General features: G+C 32.7%; 3 protein-coding genes across 4 annotated transcripts; 1 reads left to right on the top strand and 2 right to left on the bottom strand.

The window, feature by feature from the left end:
- Positions 1-2,553: 2,553 nt before the first annotated feature.
- On the bottom strand, positions 2,554-5,975 carry LOC106770933. The gene is made up of 2 exons (XM_014656788.2): positions 5,775-5,975; positions 2,554-3,959 (listed from the first exon to the last, which is right to left on the bottom strand). The coding sequence occupies exons 1-2, from the start codon at positions 5,856-5,858 to the stop codon at positions 2,637-2,639; spliced, it is 1,407 nt and encodes a 468-aa protein (XP_014512274.1). The 5' UTR covers positions 5,859-5,975; the 3' UTR covers positions 2,554-2,636.
- A 5,837-nt stretch (positions 5,976-11,812) lies between these two features.
- LOC106772859 (sec-independent protein translocase protein TATB, chloroplastic) lies at positions 11,813-15,759 on the top strand. The gene is made up of 6 exons (XM_014659473.2): positions 11,813-12,136; positions 12,210-12,331; positions 14,236-14,295; positions 14,389-14,521; positions 15,182-15,325; positions 15,435-15,759. Exons 1-6 carry the CDS (start codon positions 11,953-11,955, stop codon positions 15,509-15,511), a joined length of 720 nt encoding a protein of 239 aa, XP_014514959.1. The 5' UTR covers positions 11,813-11,952; the 3' UTR covers positions 15,512-15,759.
- Positions 15,760-16,694: 935 nt separating this feature from the next.
- On the bottom strand, positions 16,695-24,633 carry LOC106772046 (methyltransferase-like protein 1). Of its 2 annotated transcripts, XM_014658189.2 has the most exons (6): positions 21,920-24,630; positions 21,427-21,510; positions 21,187-21,291; positions 20,958-21,066; positions 18,200-18,351; positions 16,695-17,244 (listed from the first exon to the last, which is right to left on the bottom strand). In XM_014658189.2, the coding sequence occupies exons 1-6, from the start codon at positions 24,281-24,283 to the stop codon at positions 16,807-16,809; spliced, it is 3,252 nt and encodes a 1,083-aa protein (XP_014513675.1). In that variant the 5' UTR covers positions 24,284-24,630; the 3' UTR covers positions 16,695-16,806. The 2 variants fall into 2 exon arrangements, with proteins under 2 accessions (XP_014513675.1, XP_022641318.1); XM_022785597.1 differs by lacking the exons at positions 16,695-17,244; positions 18,200-18,351 and adding an exon at positions 19,088-19,369 and having other exon boundaries at positions 21,920-24,633.
- Between the last annotated feature and the right edge of the window lie 512 nt (positions 24,634-25,145).

Genomic DNA, 25,145 nt, shown 5'->3' with positions numbered 1-25,145 from the left:
TTTCTATCCTTCTTGTTAGCTTAAAGATAGAAAATCATTAAAGTGATCTTTGAGATAAAATCTCTACTTTCATTCAATCAATTTCTCAAATAAAGTAAGTTAGTTTTTTGCTTCTCTCTTTGGTTTGTTTTGTTCCCTTTATGTGAACTATTAGGGGTTGCATGTGATAGTCTAAGTCATCTTTAAGAGTCTTTGTTTATCAATGGTTTTAATAGTGTGTTTTGATCATGTCTCTATTGTTCATAAAAGAAAATAAATTTTTCTATATTTTTTGAGTTGTTTTGGGACTTCTATAATTGTTTAGTCATTTGTCAGGTAAGAAAAGCTAAATGTTTTTGTGTGTATGTGTGTTGGATATTGTTGGTTGATTTTGGTATGTTGAACATGGTATGTTGGATTATTATATATGAGTGTTGTTTCGTGTTTGGACTCTGATGATTGAAAAAGTTGAAGATTTGACCATTTGAAGAAGTTGGTGTTCAACATGATATTTAAAGCTAATTTTGAATCAAGCACTAAACTAATTTTGAACCAAACACTCGGAAACACCAATTTGATAATTTGAACAAGTCCTGATTTTCCAAATCACATATTTGAAGTGATTGTTTTCTGATATCGCACTGAGTAGGATTGATGTGACAGTGAGTGCTAGCTTAGTACAAGTTTGGAAGCAATTTTGTTCTAGACTGTTTAACGTCCACTTTTCCTCCTAAGTGGCCATTTTTGCGAATGGACTGACATTGAACGGTGGCAAGACCATTGAGCGCTATTTTATAAATGTTGATCTAATATTTGATATGATTAAATGATGTTTTTCTTTTTAACATTAGTTTACCCTATTGTTTCTTTTATTGATTTTGTGTGTTATTTGTTTCTTTTGCAATGGTCATAGTTTTTGTGTGACCATATGGAAGATGAATGTTGAAACATATCTAGCAAAGAGTGGTGATGCATTAGAATAATTTTCATGCTCATCTAATAGTTTTCTTTAATTAGTTCAAATATATTTTATTAGTATAATTTTTTTTATAACTGTATTAATATCTTATATTTATAGTTTGAGATTATTTAATTTAATTTTGTCAATCTTATAATATTTTATCAATTCTAAAATTTTAAAATTGGGATGTTAAGAAAAACTTAAAAAGATATTAATTAATTTAAAAGTCGGGGTCAATAATATTTTTTTCTACATAGTCACTAATTAAACGTCTGAGAAAAGGAAAATAAAAATGGAAATATATAGTTTTGAAACAAACAATATTAAAAAATCTGTCCTATATAATCATGAAACTAATATTTAAGAATTAAAATAAAAAAATTATATATAATTTAACAATTAACTTTTTTGTCTATTATTGTTGAACTTTTTATTGTGTCAAAAAAGTTTAAATTAGTCAAATTCATTTAATCTAAGCATAGGAGTCTTTTAGATGAAAAGAAATGATTATTTTTGCAGTTTTAAAAGAAAGAAAAAGAGAAAATTGATTGACATATTTATCAAAATCGTCTTAGTAAAGTTAAACAATTTGATAATATTTGAGAGAATTATTATTTTAACTGTATTGAAAGGTTTTACCAAATTAAAAATATTAATTTTCTTTCTTTTATTATTTATTATAATTTTGTATTATTTTTTTAAAGTTTAGGGAAAATTTTTTTACAACATACTTTTGTATTTTTGGCTGTTATGATATTGTTTCCTTGTTAGAGTAAGTTTATTTTTTACAAAAATTTTGTATTAAATCATACATTGTACATAAATTATTAGCAAAATATTATTTTATTTTTTATACTTTTTCCATTATTCATATAATTATGATTTACATCCATTTTCATATTATTTATTTTTAAACCAAGCTCATCATTTGAAATTTAAAAACTTACAAAGTTTTAAGATTTATTATACCATTTTGAATTTTAACTTTAGTTTGACAAAACGTAATTATTTCATAAGCACAACAAATAATGTTATGTCGTTTACCTAATATTTATTTGGTAAAAGAAAAATTCAAACTCAGAGTGTGTATGTTTAAATTTCATTTAAGAGAAAAAGTTTAGTTAAACTCGACTGAAGTTAAAAGAATAAAACACTAATTATAGATTTTAAATGATGTGGAGTTTGAGGTGAATAGCATTCCACAGAACCTCAAAATTATTTTATGTATTCAAATAGAAATTCAAACACGTCGCAACATTCAACATCGAGCTTATAATTCAAGACAAAAGTCAAACTTATCCATAAATTATGTGAAAGAAAACAATAAAAAAATATGAAAAATAAGAAATAAAAATGATAGAAAATAATATATGTATACTAACAATTTAGTGCAATAAATAAGTTAATTTTAAAGTTCGAAAGTACTATATCATTTAAAGATCCTTTTAATATGTTTTCTACAGGAACTAAAATTACATGACACATTTTCATAAATAAGTTTGGTTGTTTATCCATGGTGCTTACTAGCCGGAGACTATTTATAAATTGTAAACTTTCGTTATTAAAAAATACCAAATATTGTTGTCATTTATTAAAATTCGAGATAGCCCTAATTAAATATCACAAAAAATAATTTATACTATTTAAAAAAATTGAGAGATACAGCTCCTAAGTCCTATCTCAATGAACTACATCTTTAAACGACTTCTGACTGTAACATTGGAAAAAATGCCGGACCGTTGCTTGATGTACTTTCCTTTCCAACCATTTTCTTGTTAGTCCACCATTCCGAGGCATTCGCAGGATTATCAGAAACAACACCTTTTCTGCTGTCAAAGTTAAATTCTTTGGAAGAATTGCATTGCTCTTCTCCTTCTCTAGGAGGATTTTCAGGCTTCTCATTTGAAGTTTTCCTTGAACACAAATCACAGTGTATCCTTTCTCTGTCAACAGGCTCTCCAACCAGTGTATCCTCAGAAGACCCTGAGACGTTTCCAATCAAAGGAGACCCTGATTTATTTGGACGACATCGTGCAACATCCTCCCCAGTCAATTCAAATGAAACTCTGTGATCGACTAATGCTGCATTGGGTTGACACTCGTCCTCGGAATTTGCAAGGGATGTTAACTCAGAAATCGGTTTTCCAACATAGATGTCATTTGCAGCAGTTGGTGCTGCACCATCAGGTGTCAAACACCCAGAGCCTAGTTGTGAAGCTGGCTTAACAACATTAGGTGTCAAAGATCCTGAGCCTAGTCCTGAACCTTGCCCAGTACTGTCTGGTGTCAAAGATCCTGATCCTAGTCTGGAATTCAATTTATGTGTCGAGAAGTGTTCAAAGCCCAAGAGGTTTGATGCTTCCCCTTTGTGGAATTCAAGAAGTGGGTGTCTATCAGGGAAAGGAGTGGAACTTCCAGAAGTAGAAATGATTGATCCAGGTGATATAAGTTGGGTGCCAGGGCTTCCATGGTATTGTTGATAAAGTTGAAACTCATAATTGGATAATGCAAAGCTCTGATTTGTACCTTTACTTTTACAATCTTGATCTAGAGAAGATTCCAATAATTGAGCAAATGGCACCTCAGGGGATGATGGTGTCGTCAGCTGCACAGATTCAGGAGGTGGAGTGAAAGGAGCAGTAGATGGTTCAGTGGTAAAGTTAGAAAATACAGGCGGTGAGACTAACTGGGTCTCGTAGGTATAAGGACCTATAGCAAAAATGGATGCAGGTCCACCAGAAGCATTGACATTGAGAGAACTGAGAGAGAACAGTCCAACCGGTGATTGAGTAGCAGATGGAGGATCGGATTCCAGAAAAGATGCAGGTGAAGAGGGAGGGACAACGAATGGCATGGCAACGGCTGTTGAAGGATTTGGTGCAGCAGTAGCAGGATGAGATCGAACTTGACCCACTGGTTCAACAGGTTCAGGAACGAGGACAGCGTTGCCAATTCTCTTGTTGTTTTTATGGGGTCCAAAACACCAATATAAGCTCCAGCAGCTTCCCCAGCGCTTTTTCTGCAGTTAATAAAGAAACATATCTATATTAAAAGTTGAAAGCAAATTAAATCACGAATTCAGTTGTCAATAGCAATGATCTAATATAATATTTTTCAGCAGGGAAACAGTAGATCTTTTCATCAAACGTGAAATCAACTTGAGTGAAGCAACTTCAATTAATTAAAAGTTTGAGAAAGGAATCTAGGGAAGAACTTCTGAAACAATTACAAATTGTGTAATGTTTCGTCAAAAATTACTTATGCCAAAAGTGAAGACATCGCACAGATAAGGAGACAACAAATAGAAGAACGTTAGTTTTCCTAATAGCTAATCAAGGTACACTGGCTTGAGGAAACTAAAACCTCTATTGTCAGCTACGGATTTCTATAGTGCCTAATGCCATTAAACCATTGTAGGAAAGCAGTAGAAAGATGTTCATTTACCAATGCCTGTCAAAGCATGAAACATGCTGACTAATAAATAACGGGCATTGCATAAGCATTATCAGACCAACTCAAATGCGAACAGCAATCTTTCGACAGTGTGTGGAGCAAAAACATCAGCAGATGTTAGAAGTAAAAGGGAAGAAATAGCATCCGAGTAAAGCAGGACTTGAAACCTTCAAATAAAATAAATGCTCCTTTATCAGCCAAGTACATGACATGTATTAATATCATCCCATTCCGCAATGCTGGATACGGTAATTTTCCAGCAGCATAAGGAAGATTTGGCCTATATTTGAATCACTATTTCAACACTGCTAGAATTATTTTTAACCCAAAAGTACCAAAGAGTTTACTTCCTACGACATACCTCCATTGTAAACTTAATGTGTAACAAAGGTCTGAAAAACAAATAGTAATAGTTGATAGATGATAAGCATGTGATAGGATGCCGGATTAGAAAGGTCAGTCACAGATAATCACCAGTGACTATGAATAATGTTTGGATTAAATCTAGAAAGTTTAAAAATACTTTTATTATAAAAGCCAGAGTACTTTGTTATTCACTTTGATGAATTAGAAGTTATTTAGTCTAAACATAATCTTAATGCATGTATGTGAAAATCCTTTGAGTACCTTTCAAAATTACATCTAAATGTAAGAGATTAACACAAAGAGCTGCTTTGAGCAACCTGCTCTCAGGATCAAATGAATGGTGACTCAGACATACCGTTAATCTTTGGAACTAAGTTATTACCATGATAATCTTTAGAAATAAATTCAAAATCATTAGCAAAGGCAAGACAACAAAATCATGGAAACATTCCACTACCAAGTTGTAAATAAAAATGTCACATGCTCAATCATCTTCAAGAAGGGTAACAAGTCAAAAAAATAGTAAATACTAATTGAACTGAAAAGAGTTATAATTATAAAAGATACATGCATGATACAACTATATTGAAATCCTGCCCCAAATGGTTGAAGAAGCAAATTGTCAGTGTTCTTTGTAAAATCAAAGCTAACAGGACTTATAATTTATCCCGGCAAAAAAGACACACCCCCATCTTTGACACTTTTGAGAGCCATAAAAAAAAATAATAATAAATTTTGAAAAAGCAAAAAAGGTAATCAGAGAAAATTGGACCCCAGCACAAAGTCAGCCAAGGCTAGACCTTCTTTTGATTCATTCATCATCACTGATGAAATTGGAAAATGAATAAAGATAACACAAAACCCAAGATCTCAATTTGACCTCTGTTTCTCGGTAACCGAACTAATCAGAACAATGAATGAAACCTAAAACAAAAGAATTAGTCTCATATACACTATATAATAACTAAAAACTAACATGCACTTGTCATGGAAACAGTAAGAGAGAGAAAAGCACCGGCGAGCTGGCAGGTTGGATTCTGGATTCGGCAGCTACTATGGCCGAAGCCGCGGCATTGACTGTGTTGTTAACTGTTCCCATTAGGGGTTTTGCAGTGACCGGAAACAGAAGTTCCGGCTATGAGGTTTTAGAGTTGTTGATCTCAAAAATAAGAAATAAAGGGATGATGCCATGAAATGGAGCAATGAAACTCTCTCTCTCATGAGGTGGAATAATGGACATGACACACAATATACCTCCATTCGTGCGTCATAAATTCAGAAAAAAAAAAATAATTACATCTCTTTTAATCATTTATTCATCATCTATGGATCATTGGTAAAAAGTTTATTTAACATGTAAATTAACTACTTGGTAGGCTATTTGTCATTTCCACTAATTAAATTTTGGACAATTTCAAAATTTAATATGTTTAATATTTACTGTAAATGTTTTAAATAAAAAAAAGAGTTAATTTTATACTATAAAAACATAACCTGTTCATATTTTTATTTAATAACTTTTTTTAATTAGATAAAAAAATTATTTATATTAAAATAGAAATTTTACAAAATTTAATAAAACTAATTATTTTTTAAAATCTAAAATTATGGTAATATATTTTTTAAATATAAAAATTTCTACATAAATAAAACTTATATAACTATGTCATGACACATTAAAATCATATAAATTAAAATTTTATAAATTATAAATTAGTCTACCAACAGTGAATTTATTAGGAATCAAAGTATAAATTTAGATATAATATTAAATAGAAATACAAAAAAATGGATAATTTTTAGATTTTAGATGGAAGGTAATATTTCAAATGAATTTTTTTTTTCAAATTATAGTGTTTAAAAATATTTTTTTAACATGTTTATTTTACTCTTAATAATTATTTAAAACCATTATACAATTTTTTCTAATAGAAAATAATATTAAAAATAAACTATACAGATAAAATATTATTTATTTTCTACTGTAATCATTATATTAAGTGAAGACATCATATTATGGTTATAAATTAAAATAATGTATCAAATGTGTTAATAGTTATATATTGAATGACATAACTAATAACTGGTGAGTTGTATATGTATTAGTAAAAAAATTAAATGAAATAAAAAAAAAAAACAATACACTCAGTGTATATAAAATTAAAATTGAAATCAGTACAGGTATTAACTTTTAACTTATATGAATAAAATAGTGTGATATACAATTTAAATATGTTTACATGTTTAATATATAAAAAATTGAAAATTTGTTAGTTTTTAACCATCTTTCTCATCACAAGTATTTTAATTTTAGGAGAAAAAATTTCTTTGTTTTTGCTGTGGTTCTTAAAATAGAGTCTCATTAAAATGTAGATTTTATACAATCATTAAATATTATAAAATGTGAATGAAGCAAAGGAAATTAGTGAATGATATCTTATAATTTTTTGAATAAAATAGTTATAAATATTTTATCTTTAAGTTGGGGTATCTAGAGTTTTGTTAGAGAAATATTTATTATTTATATGTTTGTATAAGTCTAACTCCCTATTAGACCTTTTATAGTTTTCATAAGCTTGCATATATAATGCATTTTATCTAGTATTCTTTTTAATATATATATATATATATATATATATATATATATATATATATATATATATATATATATATTAATTAAATGTATATGACTTTTTATTATATATAGACAAGATATAATGTGATACTACATATAGACAAAATATAATACAGGTGAAAGAATCGTAAAACAATATAGCTAGTGTTAATATTTATAAAGAAAGTCATTATTGTTTAGATATATAATTTTTCTACTGTATAAAATATCTTAGTTGATGGAATATTATTTATTTTTAAAGTTTAGATTGTTTTTCTCATGAAATATTTGTAAATTCTATATATTTATAATATATGTTAGTTAATGTTTTTTATCAACTAAGTCGTGTTTTAAATCAATAAGATAAATACTACTAAATTTAGGTGTTATAAATTATAAATATAACTTAAAAAATACAACGGCACATATATAATAAAAATAAGTATATCAGATTAAAAAAATCATATCTTTGTATAATCTTCCTGTTGAAATTATAAAGTTATGCTTATTAAATTTGTCTTATATAATAAAGAAGAAAAACTTCACTTAAAACAATATAATTTTAGAATACTAACTCTAATTCAACTTTCCTATTCGGTCACGTTTTCTTTGTATTCCACATATTGTTTGACTAACTTAAAACGAGGAATCAAAGTAACATCATTAATTAATAATCACACTTTATTAAACAATGTAAATTTCTATTTTTTTATTAAATCATTATACTTTCCTCTCTCTTTCTTGTTTACCATTTTTTCTTCTCTGGGTTAAGAATAAATAAGAGAATAAAGAAAAAAAATGATTAAAGTGTAAAATAGAATTTATAAATGTTATTTGGATGCTTAGAAGAAGATGAATAACTTTTTTTAGATCAGTATAAATGAAAGCAGAAAAATGAAAATGTAAAAACCATACAAAAATATATTTATCTCTAAAATTTTTCCTTTTACTTTCTTGTTTGTTTTAATTAATACGTTTTCTTATTTTCTTGTTATTTTTAAAAAATTAAAACAAAAAGTACATAAACTATCTGAAAGCGTATAAATTCCATTTCTCCAATCAACAATAATACTATTGGCGTTTAGACCGTTATTCACTTTGCACATCGGTATTTCATAATAATAATTTTGTTTTTAAAAGGTATTTTTGAAGGTTAAATATTTCTTATTATTTTAACTTTTGTAATTTGTTTGTAAATTTATAGAAGACGTTAGAAGTTGCACGTGCGCAGGTCCACTTGCAGTTGGGTGACAAAGAAGAATGGGTTGTGATACTTGACCCACGTGTGAGTGATAGTGACACACACTTCAACTTTTTGACACTTAATCTCCAACATAAAAAAGTTTATCGATTATAATTCAATTTTTTAAGCTTTTATATTTAGAAGTATAATTAATACATATTTATTTCAAGAGCATTGTCTGTTTTTATGAGAAAGGGTAGCAGTTTAATTTTAAAATATATTATAATTATTTTATAAAATTTTAATGAATTTAACTTCTCAATTACTAAGTTTTTTTTTATATAAATTTTTAGTTTTTTTAAGTGTTCATCGCCTTTGATTTGTAAGAATGGACAATTGGAAGTGATGGGCTTTTGAAAGTCATCGTCAGCCCAATATGCTGCGTAGATGGGCTCGACTGGAAAGACATGTTCGTCCAAAAAGTCCATATATCATAAATAAAAAGAAGATAAGATACCAGTAAAAGAAGATTCAAAATGTTAATCTATTTAGATAGTTATTTTTGCTGACATTTGAAAAATTAAAAATATAAATGGCATGATTGTATTTGTCCTGGAAATAAAAAATATTTGTTAGGAAAAAGTTTTACGAGAATGAGGAAATAAAAGAGTATGGTAACATTTTAGAGTCTTCATATTTTTAAAACAATGGAATTGACAAACTTATTGAAATAAATACACAAGTCTGTCTTTTATTTTTTTTTTAGAAAAAATAAATGCCGAGAAAATTAATCAAAAATTTTATATTAATTTAAACTATTTGCACAAAAAATCATTCTAATACTAATATAATTGACGCAAATGCTTAGTTTAATTTAATGAATCTTTCCATTAGTCTTTATTTTAATTGTTGGAATATCATAGTCATTTATACAAGTGACTGTTCTCACAAATAACTTCACGTTACAAGGATAATTTCTATTAGCATTTCTTAACTTTAACTTTAAGTACCGTAATTAGGCATTATATTGGGAATTTTGTACTTTAATTAAGATATTTATCTAAGTTTTAGATTCTTCATAGGTTTTTCAATTTTCATTTTGTATATTTATGAAGTTTAAGAATTTAAATTATAAATGTGGCGAATTTAAGGCACCTTAGTTTAGCTGTGTTTAAAAAAAATTGTAAACGTCATGATTTATTTAAAAGATGCTTTGTTTTAGTTCTGATGAAACATGTCGAATAAAAAAATAAACTTTCAAGTAGTTCGAAAATATTTTACTATACGAATATTTCTAAATATATGTAAAATATAAATAATCTAAATTTAAAAGTTTTATTGATAAAAAAAAGTTTACTAAAAAACTATACTATGAAATATTACATAATGGTAATAAATAGCTAAAAGTTATTTTAATGATAAAAATCCAAATTAATAATAGTATAAAAGCAACTAAATTATGATTTTTACTTTTTATACAATTATGTATTTTAGAAAGTAGATAATTTAATATGAATTTTAAATTGGCTCAATACACACGCACATGTATTATTTACATTATTTTAATAATATTTCAAATAAATATGTTAGAGTTAAGATGTAATCAGACCAAATAAAGTATATCTAAAATAATAACATTAATAATTAATAAATATTAAAGATTAAGAATTGAGAGATTAAAATTAAAATTTAGTTACGGAAAACAACATACGCGACTATTTTTAAACGAGATAAAATAAAATAAAAGTTACCAATTAGAAAATAATATTCTAATTAATTTAAATTTGAAAAAAAATTAATTATTAATCTCTCATTTATATCATATGTAAGCTACACCTTTATGTTTTATTGGTTTGAGAAGATTTTATTATAGTTACATATTAGCGAAGACGAAAATAACATAATTCTTATGTTGGTATGCATTGATTTAAAGGAGACGTTGATGATAAATTGGTGTGATTATCACCAACTTTCTTATTAATTAGAGGAGATTTGTGGTTATTTTATGTTTTTTACCATTTTCTTATTACACAGTTTATTAAAAATACTCTTATGCGAGTTTTGTGTGGTCTTTTTCACTTATAGCCATTAGATGAATTTTGTGAGATTAATAATGTTCGAGAGATGAAATTGTTAATTCAGTATATATATATATATATATATATATATATATATATATATATATATATATATATAAATTAATAATAATAATAATATTATTAATAGTATTCATGGTAAATAACAATAATAATAATAGTAAACATTTTTTTATATTACTCATAAATATTATTTTATGTTACTAATATTATTAAAGACTATTTAATAGTTTTTATTTTCTATCTAGTTAAATATTGGGTTAAATATGTTTTTAGTCCGACAATTTTGTTTTTAGTCCCTCTTTCAAACTAAGGTACAATTTAGTCCTCCAACTTTAGAAAACTCTGATTTTAGTCTTTTTTACCAAATTTTTTTAACTTTATTTGTTGTTTCAAGCACGTTTCATTATAACATTTGGATTGTTTACATTGTTTGACACATTTTTGCTTCAATGTTAACTGAGAAACGCATTTGAAACCGCAAATAAAGTTAAAAAAATTTGGCAAAAAGGACTAAAACCAGAGTTTTTTAAAGTTTAAGGACTAAATTGTACCTTAATTTGAAAAATGAACTAAAACTAAAATCACTCCAGAATATAGGGACTAAAAACATATTTAACCTTTAAATATTTTATAATTTATTACATCAATCAAATATTCAAAAATTTAAATTTCAATAATTTTTAAATTTTTTAAAAAATAACAACACAAACTTTAATCTCACATCTACTCATTCATCTTCCTTAAATGAATATGAGGACCACATCTATTCATTCATCTTCTTTAAATGAACATGACATGACGTTGTCGAGAAATCGTTTTTGGTGCGTGAAGCAAAAAGTAAGAAATTTTCATTCTCAATACGAGATTGGGGGAAATAAAAAGGAAAATATCCGTATTTTAATAGGCCGATATATAAATTTTCAAACAAAAATTAACAAGCAATTAATATAAATTCTAATTGAGAGACTATTTGAAGATTTTTTCTTTTGTAACTATATTTTTAGAGAAAAAACTAGACATAGAAAATATAAACTAAAAATAATTTATATGCAACTCAAAGTATAAAAATTAGTTTATACATAAAAATAAAGAAAACGATCATTGTTAAATTCTTGCAGTAAAAATACGATCAAATTTCGTTAGGAAGATTTTGGGAAAATTGGAAAGAAAATCTCATATAAGCAATACTTTTGAGTTGACCATGAATTACAGATAGGATTGTTTGTGAGGGCTGGGCAGAGAGGCATTCATTGTTCAACATTCATCAATTTCTTAAAACAAAAACAGTGTCCCAGAAATGACACGATCCTTGGCAATGGCTTCTTCATCAATGTTGTGTCCGATTGCTGTGTCGCATACAAAGTTCCGAGCTTTTCATCTCTCTTCAATGTTCACTCCACTGGGTCGAGGCCTTTTCTCGCCGTGGAGTGGTTTAAAGCATTTGGGCATCTCTGCTAAACCAAAACCTCTTCTTCACATAGGTAACAAAGCAATCATATCACGTGTGACGATTTTGTTTTTTCATGTTGTTGCGCTCATTATAGTCATTCGCAGCTAGAAAGGGAGGGTGTAAGGGTATGGTGGTTTACGCTTCTCTCTTTGGGGTTGGAGCTCCTGAAGCTTTGGTGATTGGGGTCGTTGCTTTGTTGGTTTTTGGTCCTAAAGGTCTCGCTGAGGTGAGTTTGATTGAAGGGTATGCAACTCTTCCTCCGTGTCGTTTTGTTGGAAGATCTTTGAATGATTTTGCCTATGAAATTGTTGCTCGAGGTGTTTTTGCTGTATGACAACTTGCGAAAACTATGCCTATTATGATTGATTTAAGAATTCTAAATGGCTTTGCTGTTTTGAATTTAGTCTGAGAGATGCAATGGTACCATTAGAAATCTAAGGGTTTTGGCCCTGGACCATTAGTTGAATGAGTTTGATTACACCAAGGGGGAAAGTCTTTAAATAATAGTACCAAAACCCTTAAATTTCTGAGTATACAATAAAGTTTCTCATGTTTTCCCATTTTTATGAAATCAGTTTTTCTAAATGCTTGAGCAGCTGAGAGGAGATTGAGGATGAATTTTAGTAATGTGTTGGAGGGTGAATAAAGTACAAGCTGTCAATACCATGTGCTGAAACCTGAAATAGTGAAATTCGATTTCAGTGATGAAAATGGTGGAAGCAAACGTTGAAGCTTTTGTCTCTATGTAATGAAGCCTTTGGTGTCTCGAGAAGTAACCAATGTTCCTAACAGTTTAGTGTGTAGATCCCAGTCTGGTTTTATTATCATAAAAACCACGAAAAATATCCTATCTACTCTGTGAAGGAAAGGAAAAGGATACACATCGGGCTCATCGCTTTACATGAAATAGACATCGGAAAGTTTACCAATCCTAAATCGTTCAAACTCCAAACTGACCAAAATTAACAATCGGTCAATTTTGAAAGAAGTTTTTCTTTGGCTTATCAAATGTCAATACGTCCAATCAACTCAGGCAGAGAGATCCATCATCTTTCTCATTGCTTATTATTATTATTTCAAAGTTGCATTTATTACTAGAGAAATAATATATTGATAACATCTATTCAGACACATTACTTGATGTTTACTGTTTACGTGGTTTAAGTGATCAAGAATTAACTCTCCTTTTAATTTGGACAATGTTTTGTCTTAAAAACAATAGAAAAACCTCCAAGAAGCCTGATAATGGCTAGATGCTGATGGAAATGATGACCTGTAAGTCTGTAACATTTATCCAATCTACTTGAAAGTTAATGTTTTTCATATTTTTATTTGATTCAAACTACTTCAGACTTTATTTTTCTTTCCGCTAAGAAACAGGGAAAGGGGATGCATGTTTAAAAGCCTGCTCTGGTTTTTTTATCAATATTAACTTCATTCGGTTGAACTGATAGGAGGTTTGGTGCTAAGCTCAATCTTTGTTGAAAGTAGCTATAGCACATGTTCTACAATGCAGATAACCAAAAGGCTTTATTTTTTTTCTAAAATGTAGTTCAGCAAAGTGAATGTGTGTAATATAGCACACAGGAGATTTGAAGAATCCTGTTGTTTCATGTTTTGTAATTGGAGGTTAACACGGATCATTGCACCAGACCTATTGCTTATAAGGAGCACCGAGTTTATAATAATCATGCTCTCTGTCAGCCATCAGTGCTGCCCTTGTTTCTTGAACAAAAATGTCAAAAGTTACACATCAGCTGAAAGGGGTTTACATAAGTGGAATAAGTAGTTGAGAGATGTATGAAAATACTATTTCAGATTATTTTTTTCCCCAAGGTTTGAATTAAAATGTCAACAAAATTGTGTTTTAACATGATCTGTGATAGGATTGGGTTCTCTCTTGTTTAAAAGAACTGTGGAATTTACAATGAAACCGTGAAAGGATAATTGGTTGTTCCCTGCCACTTAGGTTGCAAAATTTGTCTACATTCTCTAATGGCTATTATTGAATGAGATTTAAATCAGATAGTTAGAGTTCCATCTTTTACTGGAGATGCCTTATGGGTAAAGATGGCTCTCTTTTTTCCCTTTTTCTTAACTCCCTGGGCTTCAAATGAATAACAAACGCAGGTTGCTCGAACTCTGGGAAAAACATTGCGTGCGTTTCAACCCACCATTAGAGAGCTTCAGGTTGGTGCTAAAAATATTTAATAGTAAAGTAAAATTTTATGCAATTTCACTAGATAGTTTTTTTGTTATTGCTTGTCATTTTCCCCCTTTTAGGACGTTTCAAGGGAATTTAAGACTACGCTTGAACGGGAGATTGGTCTTGATGACAATATAAGTCCAACGCAGAACAGATACAACCCCAATGCAAGCAATACCAGATCAACATCATCATCCACTGTTGACCCTAGTGAGTAATCTAGTATCATTTTTTTGTTTTTTTTAACTTATTTACTATGGAATTTAGAAGTATAATCTGGACAAATTTTTTTTATCCTTGTTGAGTTGATAAGAACCAGACAATAGAACTGATACAAATGCCAAAAAAAAATCAGAGAACCTGCTTCTGTATATTTTGGAGTTTTCTTAAAAATGAAAATTACAATGAAAAATAAAATAAATGTTAGGTTTCAGAAATAAGAGAGGAAGGTTTTTCAGAGGAAAAGAAACTGAGAGAACGGAGAATGATTATTTCTGTTCCGTTTTCTCACTCAAAACAAAGACTCTATCAGTGATATGACTAACTTGTGCAAAGAAAATGAAAGATTGAGCAGCTGACTGATAAGTTACTGTATAAATTTTTTTATGTAAATAAGTCCTTGAATATAAACTCTGTTGACATGTTAAATGGATGGATGATGTAATAAGGGGACATTGTTTTCTTATTTCATAAAGTGTTGTCTTAATATACATAGTAATCATTTCTCCAAATTACTTTTACTTGCTTTTCTTTTTCATTTTGTAATTATCAGCTGCCATGTCAGAAAGCTGAGTGAGTTTGGTGACTATTGTGCCTATTGTGATGACATTGGTCTGTCATGATTGCCCATTTATATCTCTGATAATGCAGATGGAACGCCAGATCCTAAGAATGCATACAGCTCTGAGGAATATCTTAAGATTACAGAGGAACAACTGAAGGCATCCGCAGCACAACAGCAGGAGCAAATACCTCCCAAGGAACGTGAGGATGAGCCTCAAATCCAGCCACCTGGTTAGTCCTTTATGTAGTACTTTTTTTTTTTTAATACTTTTTCTCTCTTTCCACACTCTCTTTTCTTTGCCTGACTTTGATATGATTGGCTTATTCTTGATATCAACAGCTAAGGAAACAGCCAGTACTGTGCCTCCACCTCCACCGCAGAAGCCAGAAAGTGAGACGTTGCCTCTGGATTCATAGGGATATAGAGTGTTAAAGGTAAATAATTCAATTATCACTTGTGTCCTGAATGTGGCACTTCTATTCGTATAAGTGATGGGAAGGATCACGCAATTTTGTTTCCAGGAAGTCATATTAGAATTATGTTACGGAGAAAACCATTCACAAGTACTGTGTTTCAGTGTATTTGTACCGTAGTTAATCACTAACCATTGTTGATTATGCGCCCTCGTTCTCTTAAAAGTATGACAAATATTTCCTTTATGTTCTTCAAAATGAAAGATGATCAAAGTGAAGTTTTTGGAAAAGCATACATCAATTGAAAATTTTAAATTTTGTTCTTTTTGTATTTTAAAGGGTTGTTTATATTTAAGTTTATATTATTGGACTTGTATCTTTTATAGACTAATTTGCATTTAAGTCCATGTTATGGACTTATGTTTCACTTTTTTTTTTATCAAAATGAAAAATGAAAACAAATTTAATTTTTTTTTAATACCCGTGGGTATACCTTTACCACCCTCAATATCTTACGTTTATAATTTGAACCTCTTTACTATCATTTAATAAATGTTTGACAATTTATAGAATAATGCATATGAACATTAACTATGATTTCTCAAGTAATTATCCGTTAGAAACGTAATTTAACTGTTAGCAGTATTTTGTTTGATCTTTGCTTTGGTGATAAATTCGTTAAGGATATTTCTTCCCACACCTCATTAGTTTCCAAAGTCACCTACTTATTATCAATTCCGAAATGAACTTTCCAAGAAGTAAAACATTCATTCCTAAAAGTCCATTCCGAACTGATGAGAAGTGGTCCAAAAGAAATTAATAGGGTAGAAAAGTTGAAGGCTAAAATCCGACTCTCATGACGGTTGTTCTTGTTTTGAAATGGAGTCATTCATGCTCAAACAATGTTTTCAATCCACCATTTCTATAAAGCTTTGAACTACAATTAAAAAATAAAAAGAGATTCAACAACCCCAAACCAAATAGAGTCAATTGGACTAAACATCCTCCATTTGGTTTGAGGCTCGTACATCGCGTCTTACCGTTATGCTCCATCATTGTCACGGGAAGCATATAAATTGAAATTATATTCTAAGAATTTCATAAAATAATACATGGGAGCTAATTTTACAGTAATCCGACGCATTCTTTTATTCCCCCGGGTTAAACACGATTGAATCGCCAATGCTACCAGAAAGAATGAATAGATGATATAGAATGAGAAATTTTTTTTCTTCCCATTAATATCGGGGGGAAAAATTACAAAATTATCATCAAGCAACTTTATCCTTAGAGTTATGCTACAACATATTCATTTGTCTGTAAGATTCAAAATCTAGATAGCCCGCAGATGGTGGTCCATGAAACCCGTACATATCCATTACTTTATCATCTGCGGGCAATACAGAGCCTTCACGTCCCTTGAAGCCCTCCAAAGGTGAACCCCAAGTAGCTGGAGTAGAAGGGTTTGAGTTTGATGCATCTTGGTTGACACCAAGTGCAGGTGGGTTCTGCGGTGAATTCCCAGCAGTCCTTCTGTTTGACCCACCTGTCGTCAAAGAAATGGATACTGAATTCTGCTGCTGCATTTGTTGTTGGTTCTTCATTGGTGACTTTGGCCTCAGAGCCTCTATATCAGGAGTAGTCACCACCAGATGAGGTGCCTCCGGAGGGGGATTTCTTCCCCCACCTCCTTGCCAAACTTTCCCATCTTTGTCAGAAAAGCTCTTCACGTATGCCTAAATTTATCCATATCCAATCAATGTTATTCAGTCAGGTGAACACAAGCAATCAGCATCAAAGAATGGAGATAATATTGAGTACAAGCTCTGTTGTAGCCAATAGATTGTACATCCAACCGAGATAAAAAATCATAAATGCTTATAGAAACAAGTAGAGTCGAGATAAAAACGCATCATTACAAAAATGGTTGGCCAGAAAGTAGGCTAGAAGAATGTTGAAAGTATGAGCTTAAGATTAATGGCTGTCATCTAGCCACAAAATTAACTCGGTTAAAATTTCTTAAGAAAAAACTCAAAATGTTGGCTACTAGAGTCTGGTTAATTTATTTAATTTAGCTGCCGAACATTCCCAACGTGTTACAATAGTACGACTATTGCGATGAAGGAGATATGGTATGATAAAGTGGAAGAAAACTTTCCAAGAATTTAACTTTTTACTTAAGAAACTTAATTTTCCCTCAACTGATAATGTGCATGAAAAACCTAATTCTCTGCTAACTTAATTTTCCCCACACTGATAATGCGCATGAAAAACCTAATTCTCTGCTACAGCAGAATGAGTAGAATTATATGGCATGAACTTTCTGATATGCACCTCTCGAGCATTGAACAAATGAATTCAATGGAGTTAGAACCACTTTCTCATATGCACCTCTCAAGCATTGAACCAATAATTTTATGGGGTTAGAGCCACCGCACAAAATAACACAATTAAAAACGGAGGACTAACTGCTTGCACATATTTTCTAGACTTAGACAATAATGTGAAAACTGTTCTCAGAGCACACTAGGTCACAATATCCTACCTGGAACAAAGATGCTCCCAGATTTACTCAACTTTTAAAGAAAAAATATTACGTGAACTGTATTATAACATAAATTAAAAAAAGTAGACAGGAAGGATCAACCAAAATGCCATCATCTACAAATACTAGCATTTTAAATTGCTTACCTCTTTATTAAAGTTTGAAGAAGACAACTCTTTACCAACAGTCAGCCAGCCCGCCCGGATATTGTGGTCTTCACCAAATAGTTCTAGTCTCCTCCTTCCAAGGGCAAAGTGCTCAATAATCCTGTACATATCTTCAGGCTTTTGTGTTGAACCTGTTAAATATGAGAAAAAATTTAAGATTATCCCGTTTTATCTTTTATAACAAAAGCACAACAATTACGAAAGCAAGCGGTTTCAAGAAACCAACCATTTCATCTTAAACAGCTTTTACATGACTTTTGATTTTCCAGTTCAATTATAACTTCTAAATCTATTGCCAATGGTATGTTATTAAAGAGGTGGCCCTAGTCTCTCAAGCATAAAAGACAATATTAATGATAAAAGTTCCCAGGAAAGAAGCAAAAAGCACAATAGCTTTAGGTGATATGTACTAAATTTTATTAATTAGGTCTGTTAGGAAACAGCAAAGGGCGAATTGAATGATTAGTGTGCCATACTGCATGTGCAGCAATCAAGAAATCAAGGGTAACTGGATATTTGTGTATGGAAATAATTGAATGATTTTATAAAGCACTTAAAGGGAATTACGAGGAATTTGAACTATACAAAGGAGTAATGGAGTGAAAAATAGACAGGAAAAGAGTGAAACTGGACCAGAGAGTTCAGTGTCTTTTGAACACAATGTTACCTTTCATTTCTGCAATTCTGCTAACCAGAATTAATTGAAGAGTAGTGCGGTAAAATTACCCCAGTTCAGGTGTTCTTGTTTTGGTCCAGCGAGGGTTGATGCAATTGAAATCTGGTTCATACAATGAGGCAGAGAAGATGAGATGGGAAAAAAGTGAGAAGATGCCAGGAGTTTCGGCATTTGATCCAGGAATTGCCATGAAGAACCCTAAGAACCGTATGGATGACATAGAAGATGAAGCAATGACAGAGTGGTAACAGAAAAGTTAGGAAGGAGATCCAATCTCGTACTATTGATCTCATATTACTGGACGAAGATGCATTCAGCTGGATAGGTATTTCGACCAGAATTCTATGGCAGGAAGAGAACAGGTGTAAGCTGCAATGTTGCCAACAGAGGGGCGGGTGTTAAACATGCTTCAATAATGGGGGTCTCGTGCCACTGAAATCAATTCCAATCTGCTATTATTCAATGTTTCCAACCTGAAAATATTCTCCTCCGTATTCGCAGAGGAGGATAGTGAGTTAATGTAAGAAATTTGTGTTGGTGGCATGAGTGTTACAGGGAACATAAATATATGTGCTGAAAAGGGAGATATGGACTGAACTTAAAAGCCACCCCTAGGATGAAATCAACCTTTATGGACTTTGGCCAACTTTTAAGAAAAGAACTGGGTCATTGGAAAAGGAGACCAATTTTGAGCAACAGAACTGATTTGTCAACCAGGCTTCATCATCAACTCGGACAACTCCTACCCATGTTCAGACAAGACCTAATATCTACTTCAACATGAGCAAGGACAGTATTTCGATATGGTCCACACTCTAACCTGCCCACAGTAGAAAAAATGACACGGACAATGTGGGGAGTGCCAGAGAAGAAGGGGGATTCAGAAGATTATCCCATGATGAGTTATAAGAGAACATGAAGAGAAGGTTCTGCTTTAGATGTGACAAGTTTAGTAGCACAAAGCATGAGGAACAATTTACATTGATGGTGTTGGAAACTCAGGAATCAGATGTATCTCAATATTGACAAGAAAGAGGTTGAGGAAAAATCCCTATATTTATTCCACAAAATTATGATGGTAATGACATACAAGAAGACCTCAGAATTATTGGGATCAAGTGCTGGATGTGCGTGTGGATTGTGATTTGCACCCAATATTCTTGAAAATTGGATGGAGGTAGTGGACGAACATAAATAATAACAGTACAGAGATTATTACAACTATTATTGTTGTTGTTATTACTATGTAGATACATGGCATGCTGATTGCGTATGATTCTTTCTATTCAGATTAGGAGGAATAGCACAGTCCTTGCCCTGAATTGGTTGGATGGATCAAGGGTGAAATTTAGAGTGCCAACCATGAAGACTCAGCTGGCAGGTCTAAAATGTCAATCTTTAGGGAAATCCTTCCATGTGCTGATTAGTGGCATCTGTAAAAATACTATGTATAAGCATAACATTCTTCGGGATGGAGACAATCCGGTGACAAGAATACAGGAAAGAGCATACTGTGCCGGTCTAAACTATAAGAGGTCACCCAACTATTGTTTAAGTGAATTTCTGAGAACCGCACAGACTGCCACTTAAGAGAACACAAGGTTGTACCATTATATTGGAAGAGAGAGCTTGAATTAGTGATGTCTGACCCTACAGGTTAGACCAAGCATCAATCCCTACTCTAGTCCAGTAATGTTGGACAGAAAAAAATAAAATAAAAGATGGAGGCTGGAGATTCTGTATTGATTATAGAGCCCAATGTACCCAACAAAATCCCAATTCCAACAATTAACAAATTATTGGATGGGTTAGTCTGAGACATTATTTTTTCCAGATTGGATCTTTGATAGAACTGGATCATAAATAATAAGAAAATGGAAAACTTATTGAAATTAATCCCACTTTTGCAGTTCAGTAGAGATGGATTCATGGCAAGAATGGAAAAGATATATTACTAACACAAAATATAACCAAGGTAGAAACTAGAGAGAGAGCAAATTCCAGTATGAAGACATTATGATCTTTATTTTGTAGGCAGAATTGATAAATCATAATACCAACCATAGGGAGGTTCTTCAGCTATAATGACATCCGTGTCAATATTGGCATGAATTATATGGCCATCAGTGCTTCTACGAACAGTTCCTTTTATGCCCATTAAGCAGTGTTCCTTTATCATAACAAAACAAAACGGTTTAGATATATTAACTCGGTGTAAACATAACTATATATAATAAGCTCAAATGGTGATCTGAACCTGAGGATTTACTTGAGACTAATTTTAACAGACCTTTGAATGTTGAAATAAAGTATGTGCGTCATGTCGTAATCCTGGAGTTGCATTACTTTTGTTTGTCTTTACCCAACATATATCTTCACACCTACGAAATCCCCACTGTAGGAACCCAGCCAAACCAATAAAGAGAAAAACAGGCAAGTGATTAAGAAATAGAAGATATAATACGAAAAGAACCAAAAGCGTCAATTGATGCTATATCCCATGAAGAACTTTTATATTCAGATAGTGTACCTTCTTTAGACATTGACGACCTTGTTCAAGACCTACGCCGTCACCCACCCAAAGGAAAATGAAAGAAGGCGTATCTGCTATAGCCTTACAAAGGAGCAAATACATGAGACGTCTAATTCAAAAAATAGCAAACTATATCCTTATACAAGGAAACCAAAAAAAGGGAGCACCATATATATAACAGAAACTAATATATTCAACTAACTGATAAATAACTCTGATGGGATAGATTATTATATGATGAGAAGCACAAAAGTGAAATTTATTTGGTCAGCAAAAAAGCTTCAATACTGCACACACTCTTGCTACTTTACCCTTTTAACATTATCCTTTATTACAGCTAGAGTACTACCTATAATTAGTAATTGGCCCAACCAGTTTACGAGATCATAAAGGTTTTTCACTTGCATTTGAAACCTAGGTAGGATGGAAATGTTTAGACTGAAACAAGTCTAACAAAGTAATGAATTACACAAACAGAATAATAGCTTACCTCGATCTTGAGATTCATTATTTCTTCAAACGTCCAATACTCCATGTGATCAGCGACACCAGGGGCACGGTGCACATACTCCTCCCATGGGGGATCCACAAGAATGACATCAAACTTTGTACCAAAGAACTCATGAGATAGTTCGAACTCTTTCAAATCACACTTATAATACATAGGAGCAGATGCAGATTTTGCAACAATCTCATCCTTTTTCTGTATAAGCTCTCTAAGCTTAGGATAGTCCTCCACAACATTTGTCAGCTCAAGCTCCCTAATGAAATTCTGTGGCCGCATACCCGTGTCAACAAAGTTTTGAGAATAATCATTCTGTTCACCTCTGGAAGGAGCTTTACCAAGAGTTCCACTACTTTTAGGAGGAGCCCATCCCCCTGGAGCTTTGTCAGGTGGGGCTCCTCGACCCATTGATCCTGGAGGATTAAAACCAGAAGTAGAGATGTTTGGGGGTATTCCCCTTCCAGGACCTGATTGGTTATAATACATTGCCGGATTTGGTGGGTTCCCCAAATTAGCAGCATTGAATCTTGGACCCGAAGGACCTGGGGGGACAGGAGACACAGGTGGTACACCTATAATATTCATATCAACACCTCGAGCCCCAGGCCAAACAGCAGGAGTAAATGGTGAAAGGAAGACTCCAGGGGACATTGGTGGACCGGGAGCAGGTGACATACCATGTGAAAGAGGTTGCATTGGTCCAGGTGGAGGCATTGCAAGAGGTCCATAGGGCGATCCCATCATTGGCAATGGCATTCCAACCTGCTGATTGTCTCTCCCAGGTGGCCTAATCCTTCCTCCTCTACCAACCCTGTTACCTTTCATTCCTTGTGGACCAGCTCTGTTAAAGGAACCAGACTCCGGATTTCCATATTGAGGCTGTGAGCCACCACTACTAGAACTTTGGCCACCAGTAGTGCGGGCAGATACACCACCTTTCTGACCTCTTCCTCTTCCCCCATAAAAATCATAGTCATCATCTGTATATCTCTCCTTCAGATCATCACCAGATAAATCGTTCTTCCTTCCTCTTTCATCTTGATGATATGCCCAGTCTTCATCATTAACACCAGATTTCGCACTGTACTGCTGATGAGCTTCATTTCTCTTAGTATGGTTAGACAGAGATTCTGATTTCCCATAGTCATAAAACTTGGTCTGGATCTCTATCACATCATAATTGTCATTCGAAATCCCAAACTTTGTGGATGTTTTAACAGCTTCCCCCCTACTCACATCTTTTCTACCACCAAACCGTCCATGAGGCCTTTCATTGTCCATCCTCTCATAACCATGTCTAGGTAACTCCCAATCTCTGTTGTCATCAAAAGCACCCTCCTCGTTTTTCTCTTTGTCAGCATTACTCGGTTGCCTCCTCTTCCAACTTTCTTTTGAACTTTCCCGATCCTTCCTCCTGTCATTCCATGTATCATCTTTCCCTTTGGATCTATCATCCTTAAAGCCATCGCCCTCGTGCTCCTTCCTTTTAAAGCTACCACTTCTTTCAAAATCCACCTCAGAGTTTTCCGAATCTTGGTGGCGTTTTCCACTCCTCTCAGGTGTCCTCGACCTGTTTGAGTTCCCACTCTCCCTGGCACTCTTATCCCTAACCCGCACATGCCCATCCTCCTCCACATTCAACGACCTATCCCAGGTTTCCGCCCCATCATAACCAGCAGGGGCCCTATGATGCCTGGGCTTCTCAACCCTCTCCTCGCGCCCAGCATCCACCGAATCCGACTTCCCCTTACTCTTCCCTCTCTCGGAATCACCCCTTCTCTCCTCCTTACTGCTAGACTTCACAACCCTATCAGCACCAGAGGCTTTACCTTCCCCATGCTCACTCCTAGCAGATCCACTCCTCTCCCTATCCCTAGAACTATCGCGTTTCCCACTCCTGAATTCCCCTTTCTCATCCTGCGACCTCCTCGCACTACTAGCATCAACCTCGTCCCATTTCCTCCTCGAACTCCGGGCGTCATGCCCAACCTTCTCCCGGCCACCACCGCCACCATCCTCCTTACTCACCACACTCTCGTGAAAATCGCCGTCACCGGCGCGCTTCCTCGCGGCCTTCTCGTCCAATTCCCCATCCTCATACCAACTGCTCAACTTCTCCAACGTGCTCTCCTCCTGCCTCTTCTTGGCCCCTTGCTTGGAGCGCGAATCGTAATCGTCGCTATCAGTCCTGCTAGAGCGCTTTCTCCTGGCGCCTCCGTCGGAAGCCTCTCCCTCTTCCCCATTGCCCCCAAACTTTCTAGACCTATCTTTCCTCTTGTCGCTGAACTCCCAATCCTCATCATCCCTCTCGCGCTTGGAGTAACCGCGACCACTGTCGCTCGAATCCATCCCCAACTACCAAAATCTAAACTCAATGTGATTCTCTACAACTTTCTCGCGGGCGAACATGAATTCGCCCAAACTACTCACTCTGCTGAGGATTTTCTTAATATATGTAATTTGTATGAGAAAATAAATTAAATATTGAAGGGGGGTTCGATTTCAAAATTTAGACGGGGAAAAAGAGGGGCTTACCGGCGAATGGGAACGGAGAGTGTTCTTGTTGTTGACAGTGGGTGGCGAGAGTAAAGAGGGGAGGAAGAAGGAGAAGAAGAAGAAAAGTAGAAAGGGGTTCTTACTACTTGACCAACGATACGGCGTCGGAAGCTGTTTGGGTGAACCCGAAAATTGCAAACCTAGTCTGGGCTGGGCCTAACTATTCTAATAGTAATACTTTCTTTTGGATTAAAAATTAAGCATAAATAAAACAATATAAGCAACATAAATAGAAACAGAATAATAATAATAATAATAATAATAAATTGTGTTTTATTCAACTTAAAAAAATGCAGAAATTAGTCGACAATTTTTTTTTAGCTTAATTATACTTCTTCCTATCCTATTCTTTATTCATTTATTATGTTTGGTTGATCTCTTTCCTAATAAAGAATTTCATTAAGTCCTTTCATTTTAAAAATGAGACAATGTGTGAATACTATCTACCCAATTAAAAATAATAATTAATAAAAGATATTGACATGTGATGCAATTTATAATCACATAGTACCAATGATTAATTTTAATATGTGAAATCATCGCATTGTTGCATTTTTCAAGATTAAGAAAATCTATTGAATTCGAAAGAATTATGTTTTCGCATATTTTCAAGATTGAGAGAGTTGATTAAATAATGAGATTAGATTAAGAATTT

The sequence above is a fragment of the Vigna radiata genome, chromosome 8 (genome assembly GCF_000741045.1).
Source record: "Vigna radiata var. radiata cultivar VC1973A chromosome 8, Vradiata_ver6, whole genome shotgun sequence".
In the NCBI taxonomy this organism is placed as follows: domain Eukaryota; kingdom Viridiplantae; phylum Streptophyta; class Magnoliopsida; order Fabales; family Fabaceae; genus Vigna; species Vigna radiata.
This window is presented reverse-complemented; position numbering and strand designations above follow the sequence as displayed.